The sequence below is a fragment of the Rhopalosiphum maidis genome, chromosome 1 (assembly GCF_003676215.2).
Source record: "Rhopalosiphum maidis isolate BTI-1 chromosome 1, ASM367621v3, whole genome shotgun sequence".
Classification (NCBI taxonomy): Eukaryota; Metazoa; Arthropoda; class Insecta; order Hemiptera; family Aphididae; genus Rhopalosiphum; species Rhopalosiphum maidis.
The window spans coordinates 35,007,224-35,030,273 of NC_040877.1; the positions used below are offsets into that span (position 1 = coordinate 35,007,224).

Genomic DNA, 23,050 nt, shown 5'->3' on the forward strand with positions numbered 1-23,050 from the left:
GTTTTTATTATTGGAATACTAGGACACTAGGTACAAGATACAATCCTAATATATTTTTATTATATGTTATTGTAATAAATTTTATATTCCATTTAATAATTAAATTTAAATTTAAGCACTTAATAACTAATTTAGGATAATTATTTTAATGGATTTATTAAAAAATTTAAATTTAATTTATTTTAAATCGATTATAATAAATTAATTATTTAAAATCCAATCTTTACATTGATAGCTAAATATGTTTTTGGAATCATCCAATAATTCCAATAGTCTTTACGTTTTGTCTTATAGTAAGTTTGGGAAAAACTGTTGTTATTCGGTAAATTATAACTTTAAACGTAATACAATGTTGAAAATTATTAAGAAAAGTATTTAAAATATATATATATATATAATATTTCTGTTCTTAAAAAAATTTCAGTGAATTTACAGGAATTCTCACATAACTAATTTATCACAAATTATAGTGAGACGAATCAATTGAGTACGACTTCTAAAGTATTTTTATCTAAGACGACACTACATCCGTATGAGTTGTTTCCGTCTTACAAAACATGCACGAAAGTAAATTTAAATTCAGTAGAATTCAAACATTATTTTGTGCTTAAGCATTAACGTTATATAATATTTTAATTTTTAAGTTTGATATAACTATAAAAGCTGAGAGATTTTAATTTGTTTTGCAATATATATCTATATATCTTGCTTAAAATTTAAAACATAAAACAAATCAGTGCTTAATGACTTGAACACTGATAATTTTCTTATCTTCAATTTTTATAATATGACAATTCACTCTAATATTAAAAAAAATACACTATTTTTGAGAAGGAGATAACTTATGTGGGTAATCGCACCATATCGTTATCTGATATCTATTTACTAGCTTATAAGGATACAATGTACCATATACCATATCATGATAATAATTTCTTAACTTTAATAAGTTTTAAGTGTCGAATTTCCTAACAATCATACTGAAACATTCGACCGCCGATTAAAATAATTCAGTATTTGTCGCTAAACTATGAATAAACTATAAAATAATAAAATAAGTTTCAATTTTACAATTAATCAATTATTAATAATAATTACAATTATTTAACAACGCGATTTATGTTTATTATAATAAAATAATAAGTAAAAGACGTGTATATATTATATATTATATATTATATATACCTATTTCCCTTCAGTGTGCGCATGCGTAATATAATTTCCGTTGTTTAAACAACAACAGGTGTTTTAATACCAAATTCGGATAGAACGAATTTTTTAAAATCATTTTTACCTTTTAACCCTGGCTTTAAAACCAAAATTCACTGAATGACAACAAATATTTTAATTTTAATCATTGAATATTTGGCAATTATCCTATGATTTTACAAATATTCGTATGATGCCGCATAATTTAAACATAAAATTGTAAATGCTTCTGTAGAAATTCAAAGTGAACACATTTTAGCAGCTACCCAAATGGAAGTAATGCGTTGTTTGCAGTCGTGTATAAATATGGACTAAATTTTGATCATTTGTAAGATAGATATTTGTATTAATTCATTTTTTTAATAACTAATAGAAATTATAAATGTGTAAATTTCTTTACACTATTCCTAGAACATAAAAAAAATTAGAAGTATACGTATACTTCAAAATTCAATTCAAATTAAGTCTTAAAAATAATTTATTCAATATTTAAAACATAGAAGTATAAGAGAAAAAAAATACATGGAATCGCACAGAAATTTGTAAAATCATAAGATAATCGTCAAAAATTCAATGATTAAAATTTAAACATTTTCTTTTTGTCATTCAGTCAATTTAAGTTTTAAAGCAATAGTTAAGAAGTAAAAATGACTTAAAAAAATTTTTCAGAATTGATATCGAGAACAATTGCATGTTGCTATTTATAAAAATATTATAATATTTAATCGATATAAATTCTTTTTTTTTAAATAATTCTATTTTTAATAATTGATGTATATATATACGTCGTATATTATACGTATATAGGTGTGCTGTTAGTCATTAGTGGGATTCATTAAAGCTTTTTTTACAAAAATGATGGTCCGCAGAACTAAAAACTTTGAAACTTCTGGTTTTAACGTTCGTTGAGGTTATAAACAACTTAAAGTTACTAGAGAGATAATTTTCGGAAGTTCAAAATCTAGTAAACATAGCATAGAAAACAAATAATGAAAAAAATGTCATAAAAAATAATTATTATTAATAATTATATAATACAACTTTTACTGTCATAATAAATTTCGAATAGGTAAGAAAAGGTATAGTGTTAATCTCAATAATCTAAAATCAGCTATAGATTTTAACCTGTTAAAAAAAATGCCACGATGAAATAGCGTAAATTTAAATTCCGTTTTCCGTTGTCGATTTGCATGTGTTCATAACAATGTCACGTACGATTGAATAATAATATTGTTGTTGGCACACTACGAGTGAAAATTCCACATAAAATCGACTGTAGCACGTTTATTCGTTTATTGTCAGCTGGTCTATGCCTAACGATGTGAATATGATTTATTATAGTCACCACGTAGTAATTTATATTTAGGGCCATTTTCGCGAGTCTGCCACTCTGATGTAGTGATTTCGACTGGTCTAACATTAGTACTTTTTAAGAAAAATTGCATTTTGCATTTTACAAGATACAAAAGTTTTTTTTTTTTTTTTGTAAAAGCGCAGTATAGGTAACATGGTACGTGATTACAGCGTCGAGACGACGGTGAAAAACATTCGAAAAGTTCTTGCGACATTGACGTGCAACTTATATACACTTCCGTTACACTCTAATTGCATCGCTGCGGGAATCTCACGCTACGGTCGTTGTAAAAAAACTATATATACATATAACCAACAAAAATTTGTCTCTGATCACGATACGTCAAAACAATATATTATTATACAAGCACACACCTACGCGTAGTTATATTGATATTTTGTTATTACGTACAGTAGCGATGGCTAACGCGTTGTATGACTGAAAACCATTGTTAAACAAAGATATTATGTTTTTTTTTTTCAATTGTGTACGTCGTGTACGGTCGAATCGAAAGTAAATTTAATCGAAATTAAGGTAGGCAAGTTAATGAAAAGAAATTAACTTGAGTTAACGTTCAGAAAGTAAAGTTGTTAGTTAAAAGATAATTTTTTTAGCTCTATTAATATAATATGTTGATTGATTTCTTAATGAATTTTACTTAAATTCACACAATAATGATTTTGCAATTTTAGATTATTTTATATTTTTATAATTATTAAGTACCTATTCATATAACTATTAACTACCTATACAAATTTGTGAAAAACAATCCATCCTCCTATTCCATTTTATTTTACAATGTCGTTCGCTTCAACAGATGAAAATTATATGTTTATATGTAATTAATTACTAAATAAAGAAATATTTATATTTAGGTACTTAAAGTTTATCTTGAAAATCTTTTTATACAGTGTAAATAAAAAAAAAAATGTATATTTTATTGTTATTTTTTTTTATTTACCTCGATTAAAGGTTATTTTAAGAATTAATTAATCATACAAACAATTTTCATAAAAATAACCTAATATAACCATGATGTTATAATTGATAATTATTAATTAACTTAAATTATTTAATCAAGGAAACGGCCTATATCACTATTCGCGTTTTTCGTTAGTGTTTTGTGTTTTTCAAAGATTTTTTACCTGGTTATAAAAATAAATACTATGAATTTTTAAGTTTGACCTATTGAAAATACAAACTAGATCCAATTTTATATCAAAATCCATCCTCTATTTCGAAAATTGAAGCATTATATCAACAACTTTTGTACATACTCATCCAAAAAAAAAATCTCATCGTGATAATGCGTTCAAAATCTAAAATTTATGATTTTTAAAAAATCAATAAATAATATAAGAGAGTCAAATATTTAAAAATCATATTATGTATAAAAAAAATATTTTGTGAAATTATAAAATATTTACCATTTTTAGTTTTAAAATTATTACAAGAAAATAACTAAATCGATTTTTCCGGAAACTAATTCAACGTAATAGGTTTAATTTTTTTCTTAGCTGTTTGTTTTTGTCCCCAATTATTTAAAAAAAATACTAAATATTTTTTATTTAATTTTTCTAAAGTACAAATTATATTCAAGTTTGTAAAGATCATTGCAAAATCAATACACATCGCTCCGCTTAGAATCTAAAAAAACAACTGATAGATGGAATAGTTAATTTACAATATACACAGTCTGTTTGTCATTTCTATATTTGAATTAAGACTAATATTTGTAATAAGTATAGTAATAAAGTTACAGTCTTAAAGTTTGAATATGACGTGGATGAGTTCAAGATGAGCTAAACACGTGGGACAACTCATCTTATTATATGCATCTGACACACATACACACACACATACACACACACACAGATACTTACACGTTATGCCACCAAAGAGAATAATTTTGAATGTTCAGCGACGATATGAGACATAACTTCCACATGGTTTGCTTATGCACTTGTTACATAAATTATAATATATGTTCTTGTTAATATCGGTCAAACCTAAAATCCATTTTTGAACAAACGCCTCGGCGTGTAGTGTTGTATCTAGTGAGTTTTCGTGAAATTGCGAGCTATACATAAAATATGATGACCCAATGAAATTTATAGTAGCACTCCCTTATTTTATCATTTATTTTTACGACTTAATGCTCTGGTGCACCGGTGAATGTGCGGACAACTGCTTATAATAATAATAATAATTATAATAAAATTATTGAACCTGTGTTTCGAGGAGATATTATTTAATATTTCATACATATTATGTGCATGAGTGCATACAAGACACATGCTTAGTGAATCTAGAATGTATTTAGAATATTATGATAAATAAAACACTTCAGGTAAATAAACTCAAATATTCTGACAATATTTTTTTTTTTTTTTTTTAATATTGCATAATTTGCTTACATTTTTATTATACATTTTAATAATACATTATTAGATTATGAGCAGAGCGATGTAAGTATTGATTTTACAATAATGTGTTTTTTTTCTTTTTCTTTCTGTAATTACCTTTTGAGGCAGTAAAAATGCTTTTATTTCAAAAATGGTGTGATCACAGGTAGAAAATTGGATGTAGTTATTGGTACTTTGGGAAGTCAAAAGGATTTAAGAAAAACAAAAAAATAAAATTACACAAATCCAATTTTTGTTTTATTTTTTATCTAAATCAACTATTTTTTTTTTTTTTATAAAAACATTTGAAATTTAATAAATCTAACTACATAAATGTGTAATAAAAATATTTGTACAGTGTAAACTCTAGAAGTACATATCAGACCTTCTTGATTTTTTTTTTTTAACGAAAGAGTATATCAAGAAGAAGGTTTCTATTACAGTAGAATGTGTCTAAATTAAAAAATAAATCTGAGTTATCTACTAATTAAAATAAACGTGTAAATTGTTATTATATCTCTGGCATAAGATAGGATAATTTTTATCCCGATTAATGACCTTAATATATTACCTCTTTATTATGTTTAGGACTGTACGATTATTTAATCGATTATTCGAATAATAGAATAGATTATTTTTAACGAATGATACATAATCGGTTAATCGATTGAAAAACTGCAGCTCTAGGCAGATCAGTTATGTAAAATTGATATGTCAGAGGGATCATCTATACACCAAATCAGAAAACCAAAAATAGTTTGTATCCTTACGCTAAATGTTAGCGTTGTTATGGCATTATAGGCAACCAAACTTAACACGGGTGCGTTTTGTACGGGTGACAAAGTGCACGGGGAAAGCTAGTATATACTATAATAGAGTTAATATATCTATTATTATGGTTAATAAATTAAATGGTAAAATGTGTTTACATTGTCTAAGTACACATTTTAAACATAAACAATAACCTTTTTTAATTATTAATTTTAGATATTTTTTTTTAAACTATTCCTTTGCTCGTCTTTTTTATCTTAAGTCATCTAGCGTTCAAATACTTTTTTTCTTTTGGAGTTGTCGCTATGTATTTTATATTTTATACATTTATCTTTAAAAATAGTACATTGACGTTAATTTAATATATGGTAGATATGTATGTAAACATCATACATTTTAAGCGTGTTTATTTGGTATATTTTATTTTGGTGCGTCCATTTAATTTTATGAAATAGTTCTAAAACTATTATACAATAAACATGTAGGACGTAGGTTTATCATTAATACTATAATGTGGTCAGGGTAAATTTATTTGTATATTTTAGTAAACTTATAAGCTGACATCAATAACAGGATAAAATTACATGGGTGGACATGCCACTACGTAAATATTTTCGTGTACATAATATTATGGTGTCACTAGTCATTATGCCAATTTCCATGGCTGTCCTATACACTGCGTATACGTGTTCGTAGAATGACCAATCGTCAATGAGTGCTCACTATCACTATAATAGTATGTGCCTACCACACACGAGTGTGTATTAAAATATATAATTCTAACTTTAACACTAATAATCAAAATAAATGGTGCATTATTTTAATAAGCAAGTACCTAAATAATAATATAAACTTACACAATAATCTCGTTTCCCTTTTTCAGTGACATAGTTTCGTATATGATTGATAATAATTACAAAAAAATAAATGCTAAATGCACACAAATCGTTGAATTAGGATCAATTTTTAACATTATTATAATGTTTATTTAATTTTTTTTTGCTTTTGAGAATTATTATTGCGTGTCTTTTCCAATGTGTACTAAATTATTTTTGTTTTTACCTGTTTGGTCGTAAAGCAAAGTCACTTATATTTTATTATTTTATGTTAAGTACCTTGTGGTTAGTTTATTTTGATGATACACAGTTAAAATCAATATCAAGTGTTGAATCGTTTCTTATTTTCATATTTTTATTTTCCCGAGATTAAGACTTTAACTATTTAAAGAGTCCATTGAGCTAATTTTTTAATAAAACAAAGAAAATAATGTATTTGTATTTTTTAAAACTATTCATTATTATTATTCATATTAAAGGTATTACTTTATATGGATAAATAATATTGCATCAGATATATATTTTACAGTTACAGTTAACGTATGAATATATATTTTAAAGCGATTTTCTTGTTATTGTAAATATTGTAATACAAATATAAAATAACAACAAACAACCATACTTTTAAAATTAAATATACGAAAAAAACCACAGCAAATTATATATTTGCTATACACTAACTATGCGTGACAATATAATTCAATGTAATTATCATTTAGATTTTAGAGGTTATAATTAAATAAACTTAGCTATATAGGTACATATTATAGCTATCGCGTTTTAAAAATTTTGACACTTATAATAAAATCATCATCAATTTTCCACACAGCGTAATTACTATAACGGTTATAAAATTGTGTTTAATACACGAATCCGTTTTTTCCTGTACCTCATTTTAATCCTTTTGGGATCTGTTCTTTTTGAAGGTTATCTCTGTAAACATTGACACTGTAGTACTTATGACGTAGTCACATAGGTAGTATATACTTATATATTATATATAGTATTATAGTTTATAAACTAAACTAATTAGCTACTCGATAAGATTTATAATATAATACTGCTCAAAGAGTATAATAGGATGATGATTGATGAGGTTAATGCGTTTTATAATACACTGTTTTGATCTTTTGTACGGAAAAAAAGCTTAATTTATTTAACCGCTGAGGTAGTATTTTCTATTGAATATCCTGAATGTCCAAAAATATTCCTAATATCAATCTCTGGTATAACCGTGATGAACTATGTATATCAGGTTAGTACTCGCATATACTAAGATATATGGCTCATATAATCATATTTTTTAAAAGCAAATTGTGAATAAATAATATAATACTCTAGAATAATAAATTAGAATATTTTTCTTATGTTCACTGATTTTATTGTTTGAAAACCAAACTATTTAACTAAATTATAACTATTTAAAAATATTAAATACACTAAACAGACCACTCCTATATTCGAATTCACGTTCCAAAATGTTTATATTGGACAGACTTGTATCAACAATAGTATAATTTGCCACAATATACAATTATCGTCATTAATCATAAGTCCATTCGCACATTCTATACGGTGATAAGTCGTGTGATACTCACTTAACCCGATAATCGACGAGAACATACGATTCATATTATAGTTTGGTGCACTTACCCCGTGACGTACAACTGGTCCAGTGGAGGTCCGACCGGCTCGGATCCCAATGACATAGGCCAAGCGATGTGCAGCAACGAATCACGGACGATCACGTCCCAGGCGGTGACGTGCGCAGTGCCAGTCCACTCGGATACGCGTTCCCAACGGACCAATCTTCCACGGTTACCGCGGTTTCTCCGCCGCAACATGGTCATCGTGTCTAATCTGTGCTGTTGGCTGTTACCACCGCTACTGGCACCACCACCGCCACCACCGCCGCCGGACATCGCGTCCCTGATTTTGCCACGGTCGTCGTTATATTACGCCCGCATCCTGTAAAGTGGAAGTATAATTAGCAAGAAGTTAAAAAAAACACAACCTTGGTTTTTCTCCATCAACAGTCCAAAAAACTACGAGATCTCTATCGACCTAACAACACTTCCAAGTTCATCCAGCAGTTATATAATCAGAAACTCAAAACATATAAAGTTAACACACAAATTAACACAACATAAAAACTTAGTACCTATTCAATGTTATGCTAACTGATATTTATATATTTTTTTATACATTACTATAACAATTTAAAATTTGTTTCTTCTATTAACTATGTAGTTAACATTTTTCATTATCAATGTAATTTTACATTTTATGGTGACAGGCAAATTTTTTTAAATAGAAAAAAGATTATAATTTTATAATATTGTATTTTATCACTATCATAAGATATTATTGATAAGTAATAATTAACAATTTTATATAAATGAGCGTTTACTACCGTTAGATGTTTTGAAAAACTTCGAAAACCTTATTGGCAAACACAAGGTTAGATATATTAGCATGGTGACGACATAGGACGGAAATTACATTATCCGTAGTCATTTAAATAGAATTTATCGGAAGTCTGCAGATTCAACACTAGAATAATTCAGTGAATTGAGACGCAGAGAAAATAATTAATCTGTGGTTCATACGTTCAGAGTACTAACGTTGACACGTTATATTTTTCCAAAATTACACATGCGGACAATCAAATAATCATATATATAGTACGAAAAATCGTTAATAATAATATTTTATCGTATATCGTGAAGCATAAAACTGTAAGTATAAGATTAGATTTTTATAGAAAATGACTATACCTATATTTTTTTTCGGACACATTTTAAACTTAAAAAAAAATGATGAACTACAAATAATATTTAATTGTTTTCATCGTTCAAACCAACCTAAAAAATTAGCTAAACAAATGTAGTAATTCCAGTATTATCGTACCAATATAATAAATTATAAAATTATATCATATAGTTTGAAAAATGTTTTATAGGTTTAGATTAATAATTGAGAATATTATCAACCTTAGGTATAACGTATAATATACAGGCTGATTCACCAAGCATACTAACAGATACTTTTGTTAAATAATATATTTATTCAAATATAGGAATAATAGGTAGATAAAGACCGCATATTCAATTACTTTTATACCACTTAAAGAACATTGTCTGGCGATTTAAATTCTTTTGTTTAAAAGAGAACCAATCATTTAACTGTAAATTGTTAAGCAGATCATATTTTTAATGTATTTTAAAATGTACATACCATGTGTCTAATATCAATTTAAAAAAATATATAAAATATATGTACTATTTAATTTAATATTTATTAACTTTACTATATTTATAAATATAGTTTACAAATCATTACAGACTCTATATCTGCCAAAAATACCATGGATCTATTATCCTTGGTACACATGTTAATTAATTAAAAATAATTTGCAACTTGCTCAATTTTAGATTTCAATACATCAACATTAAAAAAAATCATTTACTTAACAGTTTAACGAAAAAAGGGTGATTTATTTGGAAAAATAGTTTGAATTGCTACACAAATAGTAAATACACAATAAAATCTAAGTATATGAAAATATAGTCATTAGTTATATTTAAAATTGAAAAAAAAAACGTTATTTGGTAAACATAATGTTTGGTAAATCATTCTGTGTTTATAAGAGAGTCAATAAACAAGATAGTTATCGTATTTCTGAACTACGCAAATACTTGAAATAGCTTTAAATATCTTTATAAAATTGTTTTTGAGAGTAAAATAAATATTTTCAGGTGAAACAATAATGTTTACAAAAAATGTATAACGTATAAATAAAAACATGAACTCATAAATTTGGATATAATATAACATAGTAACGCAAGCGTATTGGAAAATATTTCAATTTATTTTGATAAATTCAAAATATGCTTTTATAACATTGAAGTTTATAATAATTACAATATATTATGCTTGTAAAAGATTTATACATAATATCATATTTTTGTATTATTGCGTTTTATTTATGTATTAATTATTATTATATTTTTTTTTTTTTTGCGGCTTAGCTCTATTAATTTTGTCAGACTATTGTATTACGATAACGATAAGAGCAAACATTTAAAATAATAATATATTCTATGTGATAAATTCAACGAACATTATGAGCTAGCTCACTTTAAATAAGTGATAGGTATGTACGTATACGCTATACATATATAGTATATACCAACATTATATTATTGTATTATGTGTAGTCGGGCTGAGAATAAAACATTAAAAACAACCGTAATTATATAATACTCGGTCAATGCGAAGTACACAAAAGAAACCGTAATTATCATCCCTCGTTTATATATTAATAAAACATGTAAGTGTTGAAACGTAATAGCATTAAAATCGTCGTGTAATCATTTACCACCTTCAAAAGACCGTTTTAATCGAAATACTTGCAATGTCTATTGAAACAACACAGATACAACGAAGATATCGTTAAGTCGTAAAACTATCATATACGATACATATTGTACATATTATTCTTACGTTCAATATAAGACATATTTGAAATCGTAACTAACAAACGACGCACTGTTTGAATATATGAAATTTTAACTTGTATAAAGATGCGAAATTATATATTATATTAGAGTTAAATTTATTACAACGAATATATTATACATTGGTAATGAGATCAATATTCGTAGACTTTAATTCCGATATATTACATACAACTCAGTAAACCTATTAATCTCCTATACAAACACCACTTGAAATGCTATTTCTCTTTTATATTTTTTATTTAACTCATTCAATATTAAGCATTTTCAAATATGTTACTCAATACCATACAGTTCATGAATATCTTATTGATTTCCTTATAAAATATACAAATTTTCAATTTTATTTCGACTTTCTAGTTTTATTTAAATATATAAAACGTCGAAGGTTAATACATTATATTGATCCATAATATTAAGACAATAAAATATATGGTGTATTAGTTTACGTTTTATCTATCCACTCTCTACTTAAATAAACCTTAACTTCATACAAAATAATCTATTTTATATGTTTATGATTTTTATCATTATTAATCGAGAATGTGAAAATTACAATCCTATTTGGCTTTTAATTCTTCGATACGTTTTCCACACGTTGACTATTAATTGTACTAAAAGAATTCAAAAAGTTTAACAAACGCGAATCAATTATTCAAATCAAGAGATAAAAAATTAGAATACTAAGACATTAATAATATGTACAATAAAATATTATGTACTGCATACAATACTTATTAAATTTTTGGAAATTATTTATGCGAATCTGAGAGTATAAATGGTTTAACGACATAAAGCATAGACTTAAAAATATGATCAATGTACTTACTATAATATATAGGTTTGACTCGAGTGACCATATTATAGGATTTTCACATTATAAGCTCAGACGTATATTATCGGAGTACCCTTTTTCCCCCCAAGCTTAAAGTCCTTTGGTCGTGACTGGTATAACGCGTGAAGGTATTATGATATAATAATATATTATTATGTATTTTTGGTATTATACGAGTACTATATAACATAATAACAATATTATGTAATACTCGTATGGTATTTTTTAGAAAATTAAAAAACTTTTTGTCAAAACGGATATCTACACGCATGCTGTTGTTATTTTATAACATGGTCCCATAATACATTATATTAATAATACAATTATATAATCGATAACACACGCGCGCGTCGTCATCAAAAGAGAGCAGCAAAATATAATAGCAAACATAATATTGTCATGGCAAATTTGTGATCCTTCGACCATAAAACCATAATAATAATAAGATTATTTTAATATTTAGATTTTGTGCGATTGAGAAATATAAGATAGGATATTATGTATATCTTACATTATTATGTAACGGGAAATACGTCTTGAAACTTGATGGTGTACGGTAAAATGCGTATGATTTGAGAGGGATGTAATAAATATTTTTTACCGAGACAGATGTCCCGGTCAACTAAATAAATACAAAAACGTGTTCGTATACTGTGTAAATTATTTCCGTTTAATTAGACTCAAAAATAACTCTATTTAATGAAAAAATTATACATTTTGAGAAAAAAAGATTAATGAATACATTTAAATTTAAACGGTTTTGATGGAACGATGCGAAAGAATAACGTCGCAGTTTCGTCGTTAATAATAATATCATAATCTTCTGATTTTATATAAGCTTAGCTTTCGCCCATACTTCTTTAAGATGACGTCACTAGCTTACTATCTGTTTTCTTTCTCAGACCAACAATACCGATAAAAACGCGTTAAAAAAAACCATATTTTTTAAGTAATAATAGAGTACTTTTACCGGTTACAAAAATTATAAATGTTAATATAAAAAAAAGGTTTAATGTTTTGGATTTGAATTATATATTATTTGTTATTTCATACAAACCTTTAAAAATAAAAATGTATTATTATTTATTATAATTGTTTTAATTAAGGCTTCAACAAATCGGGTCATTAAGAGTAGAATTGTTATGTTCGTTACTCTTTTGCCGTAGGGCATGAATGGTACTGGCACTAAAGGTTTTCGGAACATGTGTTTCCGTATGTGGGACATGGCTTCGTCGCTAGGGAACTTGGGTAACCAGTGACCACCCATCCGAGAACTGGCAACACCGGACGGTACTTGACCACAGCACTATTTAGTTACTATAGTTAAATATTACACCACAAAATTTAAATGGATATTACATTTTTTGAGTCATTAGTTTTAAATTTTAATAATTAAAATGTTGAGATACACACTCTAAAATATTATTTTCTACAATTTATTTTAATAGTTATTGCTTATTAATTATTACACCTACTCAACATTTAAATATTACACAAAAACCATAAAAAAAATTTAATGTTATTGCATTTTGTTTAGTATATTGCTTGTAGGTTGGAAACAGAAAAAAATATAGTGCGCTGATATCAAATAATTCAATGTATTTTTTTAAAAAAAAATCAAACAATTATATTTTATAACTTTTTATTGTTTTTATAAGTGAATATGAGTTCTTCCATGTTCAATACGTGAATTCAGTTTAAGAATAGAATTCTTATTTTATTATTAAATATTTAAATATGTTTTCACGTAAACTTTATCGTTAAATTTAAAATTAAAAAAATGATTATCAAAATACATCAAAAATATAAATATTTGTTTCCAAAAAATGTTAATATATAATAATAAAAAAAACATTACATATAGTGATGTATATAAATATTTTTGTTTCGTCTTGTTGTGGTCTGTGAATAAAATTAAGAATAAATGAGTTTATTTTTTGTTTATTATTTCAACACAATTTTTATTATGTTTACGATTATCAATCATGTTAAATGTTAACGTATATTTTATACTTTTTAAAAGTATTTACTTGCTTATTTTACTATGCAAATTCCACATTTTAAAACATTCAATAAACGCGCTACGTATTTATAATAATATTACTAACATGAATTTCAATCAGAATAGTTTTTCGAATGCAAAAATGCAACCATAACCGTGATTTATTTATTTTTGAAAACAAGTGAAACTACGTTGGTATTGTTTTATCTGTATATTTTTCGAGCGTTTATCTTTTTAAATTCAATCCTGCATTAACAATATATACCACGAACAACAACGAAAAATTGTATTCACTCGTTTGGTTTCTTATAATACAATTTACACTTATTTTCTATACAGACATTATCATATATCATTTGTTGCATACAATTTTCGAAAAAAGCGTTTAAAAATTCATATGGTAGCTATTTTTTTTTTAAATTAATAGATAATTGTACAAGTATAATTAAATTATGTTCAAAAATTCTTCTACGAATCACATGAAGTCATTCATCAGAAACTATTATGTATATAATTTAAAAATACTTGAATATCATATTTTCTGCATAATATACTATGTATATATAATGGGGTTTTTGATATTACTTTGTATTATCGTCTCATAAGTTATTATTATTATTTTTAAACATCGCTTTAGTACTATAGGTAAGTACCTATATTAGTAAGTACTATTAATAATAAAATCGACGAAGAAAATGTTGAAATAGCGATATAAAGTATAAAATCTCTGAATAATACAATTTTTTATATAAAAAAAGCAATCCATAAAAGTGCACTAAAAAAAAATAATTAGAAACATATGTTAATATTTAAAAAGATTTTTGGATATCAGTTTTTTCATCTGCAATTTAGTTGAGTGGTAAATTAAAATATATGCTGAATGAATTTGGACGTCAGAGAATACAAACCTAAAAAAGAAAAATAATTGCGATATTTAAAACAATACTATAATAATAGTGATCTTCATAGGGTGACATGGCTTTGGTCTTTTCGTATTGTATTAACAGTTTTATTAGTTTCTTTATTTTATTTCCATTTAACTTAACTTGTCAGGTAGCCAGAACGTGAGTTTTGCAACAAATAACCAATAATCCTAATAATAATAATTACAATAACTTAGTAAATTTAAAATAAAAATTATAAATTTGTTTTATATTTCAAATCAGCCTATCAAACGCTTACACCGAGCTATTTGCTATTACTTGTATTATTATTATTATTATTATTATGCATACGAGTGTAGATGAGTATCAACATAATAAAATTATGATACCAATAACGTAATTATATAATAATCTTACTAATGGTCAAGTCACAAATGACTCAGTATAAAAAAATATCTATTATATAAAAAATTGTAATAATTGTAATATTATTTTTCAGTAAGACGAATCGATGGAAAGGGGTTAAAAACATGCATATTTGATAATACGAGTATAATGTTATAATTTAAATAGTCGAATTAACCGTAAAACTATAAAAGTACCTGTACATACAACGTATGGAAAAACTTTGAAAGATTAAATCGAATTAGCTCGACAACAAAACGGTTATTTTTAACATAAACCTATAATACAGGTGTTAAGTTAAATGAAAAGGATAATAATAATTAAGCATATTAAAATAGTACGCACTAAACGTATAATATTATATACAGGTAATATACTTAATAGAAACTATTGTGCACCATTATAATTATATTACAATTTTAAATGCACACTAGTGTGTCCGAGAGAACAGCATACATTATAAATTATATTCCCTATTAGTCGCTAGTCCAATTTGCTTTTTATGAAACACCCACTATTTAATGTAATATACGTTTATTTGTCTCTGTAATAATATGTGCGATCATAAATTAAAAATTAAAATCTTCAACAACAGTATTACGTATTTATGTCTTGTTCTCGCTAAGAATAATGTTAAATTACATTTTATTAAATTACCAGCGAAGAATCTCTTTTTGTTTGCTACTTATTCGTTTCTTTTAATATTCATTTCCACACACTAAAAAAACTCTTCTTTGCATTTCAGAACTAACATTTTGATTTTAAAATAAGCCTTTATTTTTTTTAATAATGCAAATGCGGATTTCGTTTATCGTTTATTACCAAAGTATGTGCCATCACTCGCTACATACAAACGTCATAATATAACGTACGGGGCAGTGGTATTATCACAAGACGCTTACGCGAATTTCGACTGATTTATGAAAATAAAATCTAACTTTGAAGTTAGTTTGTGCCATGGACAAAAGTACTATAATTATTTTATCAATATTCATCAGTATTTGTTATTTCTACGATGCATATATTTATATTCCTATAATTAATTACGTTCATATAAATTTCAAATGGAAAACAACTTACAATTTTGACACATTATTTTTAATTGTTCGATCCATTACTTTTGTTATTTGTAGATATAAAAATATTATGATGAGAACAATTTATTGGAGAAGTATCCACCTAACATTGTTACTACAACTGATATCAGTACTGGATTTAAAAATTACTACATAATGTATATTGTGCCCGTGTTTTTGCTCTCCTATAATAATAATCAAATTATTCAATTTGAATTTTGTGAGAACGTACTTGTTTCACTCAACCTGAAATACATTTTTTTGATAGATTTGCTCAATGTTTAGGAAATTGTATGATTGATTTGATATTAAAAATTGAGCAAAAAAAAAACATATCATATTATGTAGTTCTAAAATAATTAACTACTTTAATTTACAATTAGTGTACAAAAATGTAAAATATTATAAGTATTATTCTTGTAAAGCAAGCTAACATTAAAAACCAGTAAACCTGCTAATAATATAACATACAAGGTACAACATTTAGTATATATAATACGTTGAAATATGATATTATTAAAATAATATATTAATATATTTATCTGCTTTAATTACATAAATTTAATATCAACAGCTTATATTATAATAACTAAAATTTTCAGCTCACCAAAATATATTAATTTAAATTGCATAAGAAAAATTAAAAATGTAATAATGTACCAATATAAACGGCAATTTATTAGCCTGTGTTAATATTGGAAATATTTTTACTATTTTATTAATATTATAGTATATGCCATCTGTATAAGCGTGCAGCGGTGGTACACGTGATGTATAATACGCGTACTGCTATATTATAATTGATATTATATACAGTAGAATCCGCTTAATTGGGACACATTGTGCGGTGACCTATTTGTCCCCCCATTATCCGACTGTCCCGATTGACCGAGTAACTAATAAACCGATACATTCGTTCGCGACTATGCCAATCTGTGTCTATTAGGCGGTTGTCCCCTTTTATGCGGTGTCCCAAATAAGCGGATTCTACTATATTAGGTATAAATAGATATAACTGTGGTGTCTCCGTGCACTTCATCGCCCGTACAAAATGCATCCGTGTTGAGTTTGGTTGCCTAATATTACATTTAACGTGAGGGTAAAAACTATTTTCGGTTTTCTGATTTAGTGTATAGGTGATATTTCCGACATATCAACTTTACATAACTGTCCCGCCCAGCATTGCATTTTTTCAATCGATTAACCGGTTATTTATCATTCGTTAAAAATAATCTATTATTCTCAAATAATCGATTAATCGCATTACCTTAAACACAATAAAAAGGTAATATATCGAGGTTATTAATCTCGACAAAAACTATCCTATCTTCACATCGATCATAATATATTATTATAAAATATGAAAATAAAATCAGTCGAGTAGTTTTGGAATGCATCGAGAACGCACGCTGTCACACATCAAATTTTTAAATAGAAATATATTAGTTACATATTAGTAATTTTTAAATTGTACTTTTAAGTAAATCATTCTCTCTATAGTCTATACATATATGAATAGTTACTACAGTGACCACTAAATCGTTATGCGCAATATAATATTATTTAAAAACTAAAAAAACAGCTTAAATCTTATTCGTAAAATGAACTTCTCGGCAATCGGATTCAAATATTTGTTCTTTTTTTTTTTTTTGTTTAACGATAGGTAATTGAAAATTTTTAAAAATAAAACCGTACAACAGCGAACGGCCATGACTGCGGCGAACGCACTGTCCGCCTTGAACGCGATTGACGCCGTCCTGCGTGACACCGCCAAACCGTGGCAAATCCTGTTCGCCTGGGCCGAAAAACGGAGCGGCATCAGCTGTCTGAAGCTTTTCTTCGGAACGGTTTGCGCCGTGTCCATGTTCTTGATCACGAACAGCCTGTGCGCGATGGTGGTGAGCGACCTGCTCGGATTCGCGTATCCCGCTTACGTGACCACCGCGCTGATGGTGCGCACCGTCGAACAGTTGCCGGCCGGCAGGCCCGCCGACGACCGCGGGTCCGTGTCGCCGGTCCACAGATGGTTTATGTACTGGACACTGTACGCCACCGCGTTGACGGTGCAGCAGCTGTGCGGCGGCCTGCTGCGGTCGATACCGTTCTACTGTTTGATCAACACCGCGTTTTTCGCATGGTGCGCCGCACCCATCGAGGCTAATGGGGCCGCATTCGTGTACGCCGTTATCGTGCGCCGTTACTTTAGCCGCGAACGCTAACCGGCCTGCGGACCGAACGGCAAAAGTCCGCGTTTTATCAAATTTTTTTCAGTTAATTAAAATAAAAAAAAATCCAAGAAAATAATACGATATCGTCTCGAGAGAACGCCGCATCCGCATGTCATAGCTGTTTCCGTCTTACTAGCGCGCACATGTTAAATGTACGTAAGTACAGCAACTCGCGTTTGGCATGGTTAGCATTAGAATTTATATTAACTGTCATCGAGCCAAAAGTGTTGTATGTCTGTCAGCTATTTTTTTTTGTTTGTGACATTTCAACGATTGTTAAGCAATTTATGAATAATATGTGAGATATTGCAATTTTAAAATGCTCACAACTTGCTTAGAACTTAATATTGTAAAATGCGCACGTACAAACACGAAACGGTTAATTCAATCTAAGTTTGATGTTAACGAAGCTAAACGTTAGTTTATGTACTTAAATTCGCTATGTCACTCACTTGTCGAGACGAAGACAACAAATGCGGGCCTGTGGATTATCCTCCTGATAAATGAGATAATATTCGTATATGCTATTGACTATTGATGTTAAAATAAAATATAAATTTGATTGCGGAAAAAAACCAGTAAGTGATGAATTTATTTTGTTTGAATTTGTTTTTATTACGAAAAATCAATTTTAAATTTTCTTTTCGTAATATCACCTATTTAGGCATTGCAAATTATTTTAATGGATGTGATGTATTTGTTTTTATTATTGTGTTTGCCAACACGAGCGCCTCCTCCCCCCATGCATCAGGACCGTGGATTATAACACAAATCGGACAAGCACCTAAGCGCATCGGAACTTATCACCGCCATTTATTTTGCACTTTGCACAGTTGCCTCAACCATCAACATTGAACTATTTGTTTTCAGCATACATTTTATATGGGTTAATCCTCGTGGTTGAAATAACAGCACGCACGACGACGGCGTGCACGTGGGCGGGGCCCCGTTATTGGTGCGAAAAACACGGTCTTGATCAAGCAATATAACGGCACTAACCGCAGCAGTTTTGCGATAGTCTTCCATAGCGGACTATTGCAAAACTGCTGCACCGTCAACGCGGCGGCCAACAGTATCCAATACGTAAACCATCTGTTGGCCGACGACACGAACGCGTGGTCGTCGGCGGGCAACTGTCGGACGGAATGATCATCAGCGCAACGGTAACGTAAGCAGAATACGTGAATCGAACAAAGTCGTTCACCGGCATCGGGCACAGGCTGCACACGGCATCAAGAATATGCACACCGCGCAAACCATGCCGAAAAACGGCTTCGAACGGCTAATACCACTGCGGTCCTCGTCCCAGGTGAACTGACTGTGTCACGGTTTGGCGGTAGCGTGCAAGGCGGTGTCGATTTAATTTAAATCGATAAAAGACTGTATAATTTAAAAATAAACGTTTTTTATTCTGTCTTACTGTTCGCGACTGCTTTAATTTTTTTAAATATTTTACCGTATTCAAACATTATTTTTCGTTTGATTTTGTCTCGAGTTATAATTTTGAAGGGTCTAGGGTAGAAGACGTACTCGATATCAGTGTCTCTCTTCGTATCCATCGAGTGTATATTGTAGGTATTGATAGCTTTTTTATTTCACCCTTTACCGCCCTTCTCTCTTTCAGTCACCACTCTATTTCTGTGCACTTCGTGGCCCGTACAAAATGCATCTGTGTAAAGTTTAGTTGCTTAATGTTAACATTTAGCGCGAGAATAAAAACTATTTTTGGTTTTCTGATTTAGTATATAGATGATATCTCTGGCATATTAACTTTACATAACTGTTCTGCCTGGCATTGTCCGCGCAGTAGGTAAATACTTAGTTATTAATTAAAAAAATGGTAACTAAGTAACAGTAATGTGATATATATGTTCAAAATTATGCATGTTCAAAGGAAGTCTCTTCTAATCGGCATAATTTAACCAATCTTGTGTGGAATGCATGTCTAGATAGTTGTGCTTTTATGTTAGGAATACTGACGTTATTTATTCAGAACAATCAGGTTGCCACGAAAACCCACGGGCCGCCGTGCCGTGTACATGTATACAATTTACACGTTTATTTTAATTATTAATTTTGTAATTAATAATTAACTTTATTGGACTAAATTTATGCTTATGACACTCACAATGAATGCGGCTTTCTATTGTTAAAGAATTTTCAAAATTGGTTCAGTACATCCAGTAGCTACCTAACAACGTCGAAAAACGACTTCTCTTTATATAACAAGTATAGATATTAGATATGCATTATAAACCTAACAAATACCATTATACGGTACCTCATATTATATTATTCATATTGCTGACTGGGTCGTTTGAATTTAAGTAATGTTTGAACAGCGATGATTTGGAATCTTAATAATTCAAATTCAAACCGAATAAGTTGATACATTTACGCAATACAGGTATACCTACAGCGTACGCCAGTTTATAACCACGATGAGTCTTATTCACCATGTACGTTGTATATTATACTATATATATACATGTATATATATTATTTATATCGTGGTACAGTGTTCACAACAGAGCATTAAGTCAAATACTAAACACTTGCACCAAAGATTGTTTGTCAAACAACCACCACTAAGTAGTTTATTTTTAATATATATACATATTATATTAATAGTGTTTGACGTACCTATATTATATAATAAGATTTAAGTTCTATGCAAATATACTAAATTGCAAAATATGCAATAAAAACATTATAAAATATTCGATATAATTAACGATGATTTTTTTTAACTGTTAGAATTAATAACTTGTTGAGTAAAAATGAAGTACATTATAATTAGGAGAAGTTAAAATAAGCCGAGTTAAAGAACTGAAATTACTTAAATAAAATAATCTTAATTATTTGGGTTTCTCTGATTATTGATTAAATCTATAATATTTTGAATATATTTAAGTATTTTTTTTTCTTCAAAGTCAAAATTATTTATATAATATAATTTAATAGAGTAATCGAATGTGAAACGTAGTATAATCGCTATTTTTTTAGTATAAATATATAATTAACAACTAATAGTTAAAAAATATAAAATATACTTGATGTATAATATGCAGAATAAAATAATTATATGAATTTATGAGTAGAAATAAGTGGCGTATATAGAAGGGGTTTAGGGGTTTAAATCCCCCTGAAATGGTTGGTACGGGCATTGATTTTGATTGTATAATTAATTGAAATTTAAGAATATCAATTTTTTTAACCCCCTCCTGAAATTAATTTCTATATACGCTACTATATATGTATGTATATAGATAGATTTTGTACAAATAGTAAATAAAGATTTTAAAAAAAGACTCACATTTACTGATTTTTTTCTGCTTTTATAAGCATTTTTTCAAACACTGTTTAATTAATGCCCTTGTGAGACATACTATCATTAGATTTAATAACATTTCAAATTACTTGATCGGTGGAGAAGAAGGAAAGGGTTGAATATAAACCCCATTGAGTACTATTACTAGTTGTATAAGGTAATGTAGATGACAATGGTAGCTATATTCAGGATTCCTCAAGGGAGGTGGTGGTTATACCTGGAGTACAGAGGCTAAGCCATTTCAGGGAACCATTGAAATTAATTTATAATTTTTGAAATTCTGTTAAGTATAACTAATTTTATATAAAATAATACTTTAAAAAACTAAAGTATTCGATAATCATAAAAAATTGATTGGATTTATAAATTTCAATGAAAAACTGGAAAAGATATTTTAAAATTTTAAATCATCCACTAATTTTTTGTCTTAAAAGTTATAAAATACCATTTCATATTGTAGGCGAAGCTACAAAAATAGTGCCAATATATCTGGCAAAATAAAAAGAGTACAATCGTAATGTTTATTCGAAAAAAATTACTTGGCTTTATACTTACCGTACGCCACTCATTCATTCAATTTTATTGGTATGTTGCTAATACGTGTACAAAATCTTGTTTTGGTTACATAAAAAAAATATTTATATTTTTTAGTTCAAGTATAACTAGATGGAGTATTTTAAGAAATGAATTTGTTACATTCACAGTCAAACACTCAATGGAGTTGGAGTTAGCGTATTAATGCAATTGTTCTCATTACAAAACAATATTACCAAGTATCATAAATGCATTATTAGATCGCATAATAAATTTACTTGGTTCATAAAACACTTCCAGAAGAAAATAACAATGAAGTTAAATCAATGAAAAATATTTAATTTTATTTAAAATATTAATTATATCTTCGATTTGTTATAAAATATTATCGTGTTTTGATCAATTAAATGTTATTATACAAAAAATAGGAATACTATTGGATATAGAAATTAATCATTTTATTCTAATTACATAAAGACCTAAAAAATATACAGGACAGTTGGCCTCACATTGTACTTGAATCGTAGCAAGTAGCTGATGCAAATAATAACGAACTTCACAAGATAATATAACACGAATTAAACCATTTTTCGATGAAACTTCATAAACTCGTTCACTATTCTTTTTTGAAAGTACTGATCTTGAAATAATATTTAAAAA

General features: G+C 27.8%; 2 protein-coding genes and 1 pseudogene across 2 annotated transcripts in view; 1 reads left to right on the forward strand and 2 right to left on the reverse strand.

Annotated features, from left to right (window-relative positions):
• LOC113557457 (GTPase-activating Rap/Ran-GAP domain-like protein 3) overlaps positions 1-8,512 on the reverse strand; it is a 285,169-nt gene extending 276,657 nt beyond the window's left edge. The window contains exon 1 of the mRNA XM_026962994.1: positions 8,229-8,512. Within this exon, the coding sequence (XP_026818795.1) occupies positions 8,229-8,497 (269 nt within the window). The 5' untranslated portion in view covers positions 8,498-8,512. The remainder of the gene's footprint in view (positions 1-8,228) is intronic.
• Positions 8,513-18,006: 9,494 nt separating this feature from the next.
• On the forward strand, positions 18,007-18,516 carry LOC113560766 (receptor expression-enhancing protein 5-like). Its single transcript, XM_026966828.1, has one exon. The coding sequence runs from the start codon at positions 18,007-18,009 to the stop codon at positions 18,514-18,516; it is 510 nt and encodes a 169-aa protein (XP_026822629.1).
• Positions 18,517-19,381: 865 nt separating this feature from the next.
• Positions 19,382-19,884, reverse strand: LOC113560774 (annotated as a pseudogene).
• Positions 19,885-23,050: the final 3,166 nt, after the last annotated feature.

Excerpts from the sequence above, each read along its gene's own strand:
- LOC113560766 (XM_026966828.1), top strand. The coding sequence starts at position 18,007 with ATGACTGCGGCGAACGCACTGTCCGCCTTGAACGCGATTGACGCCGTC.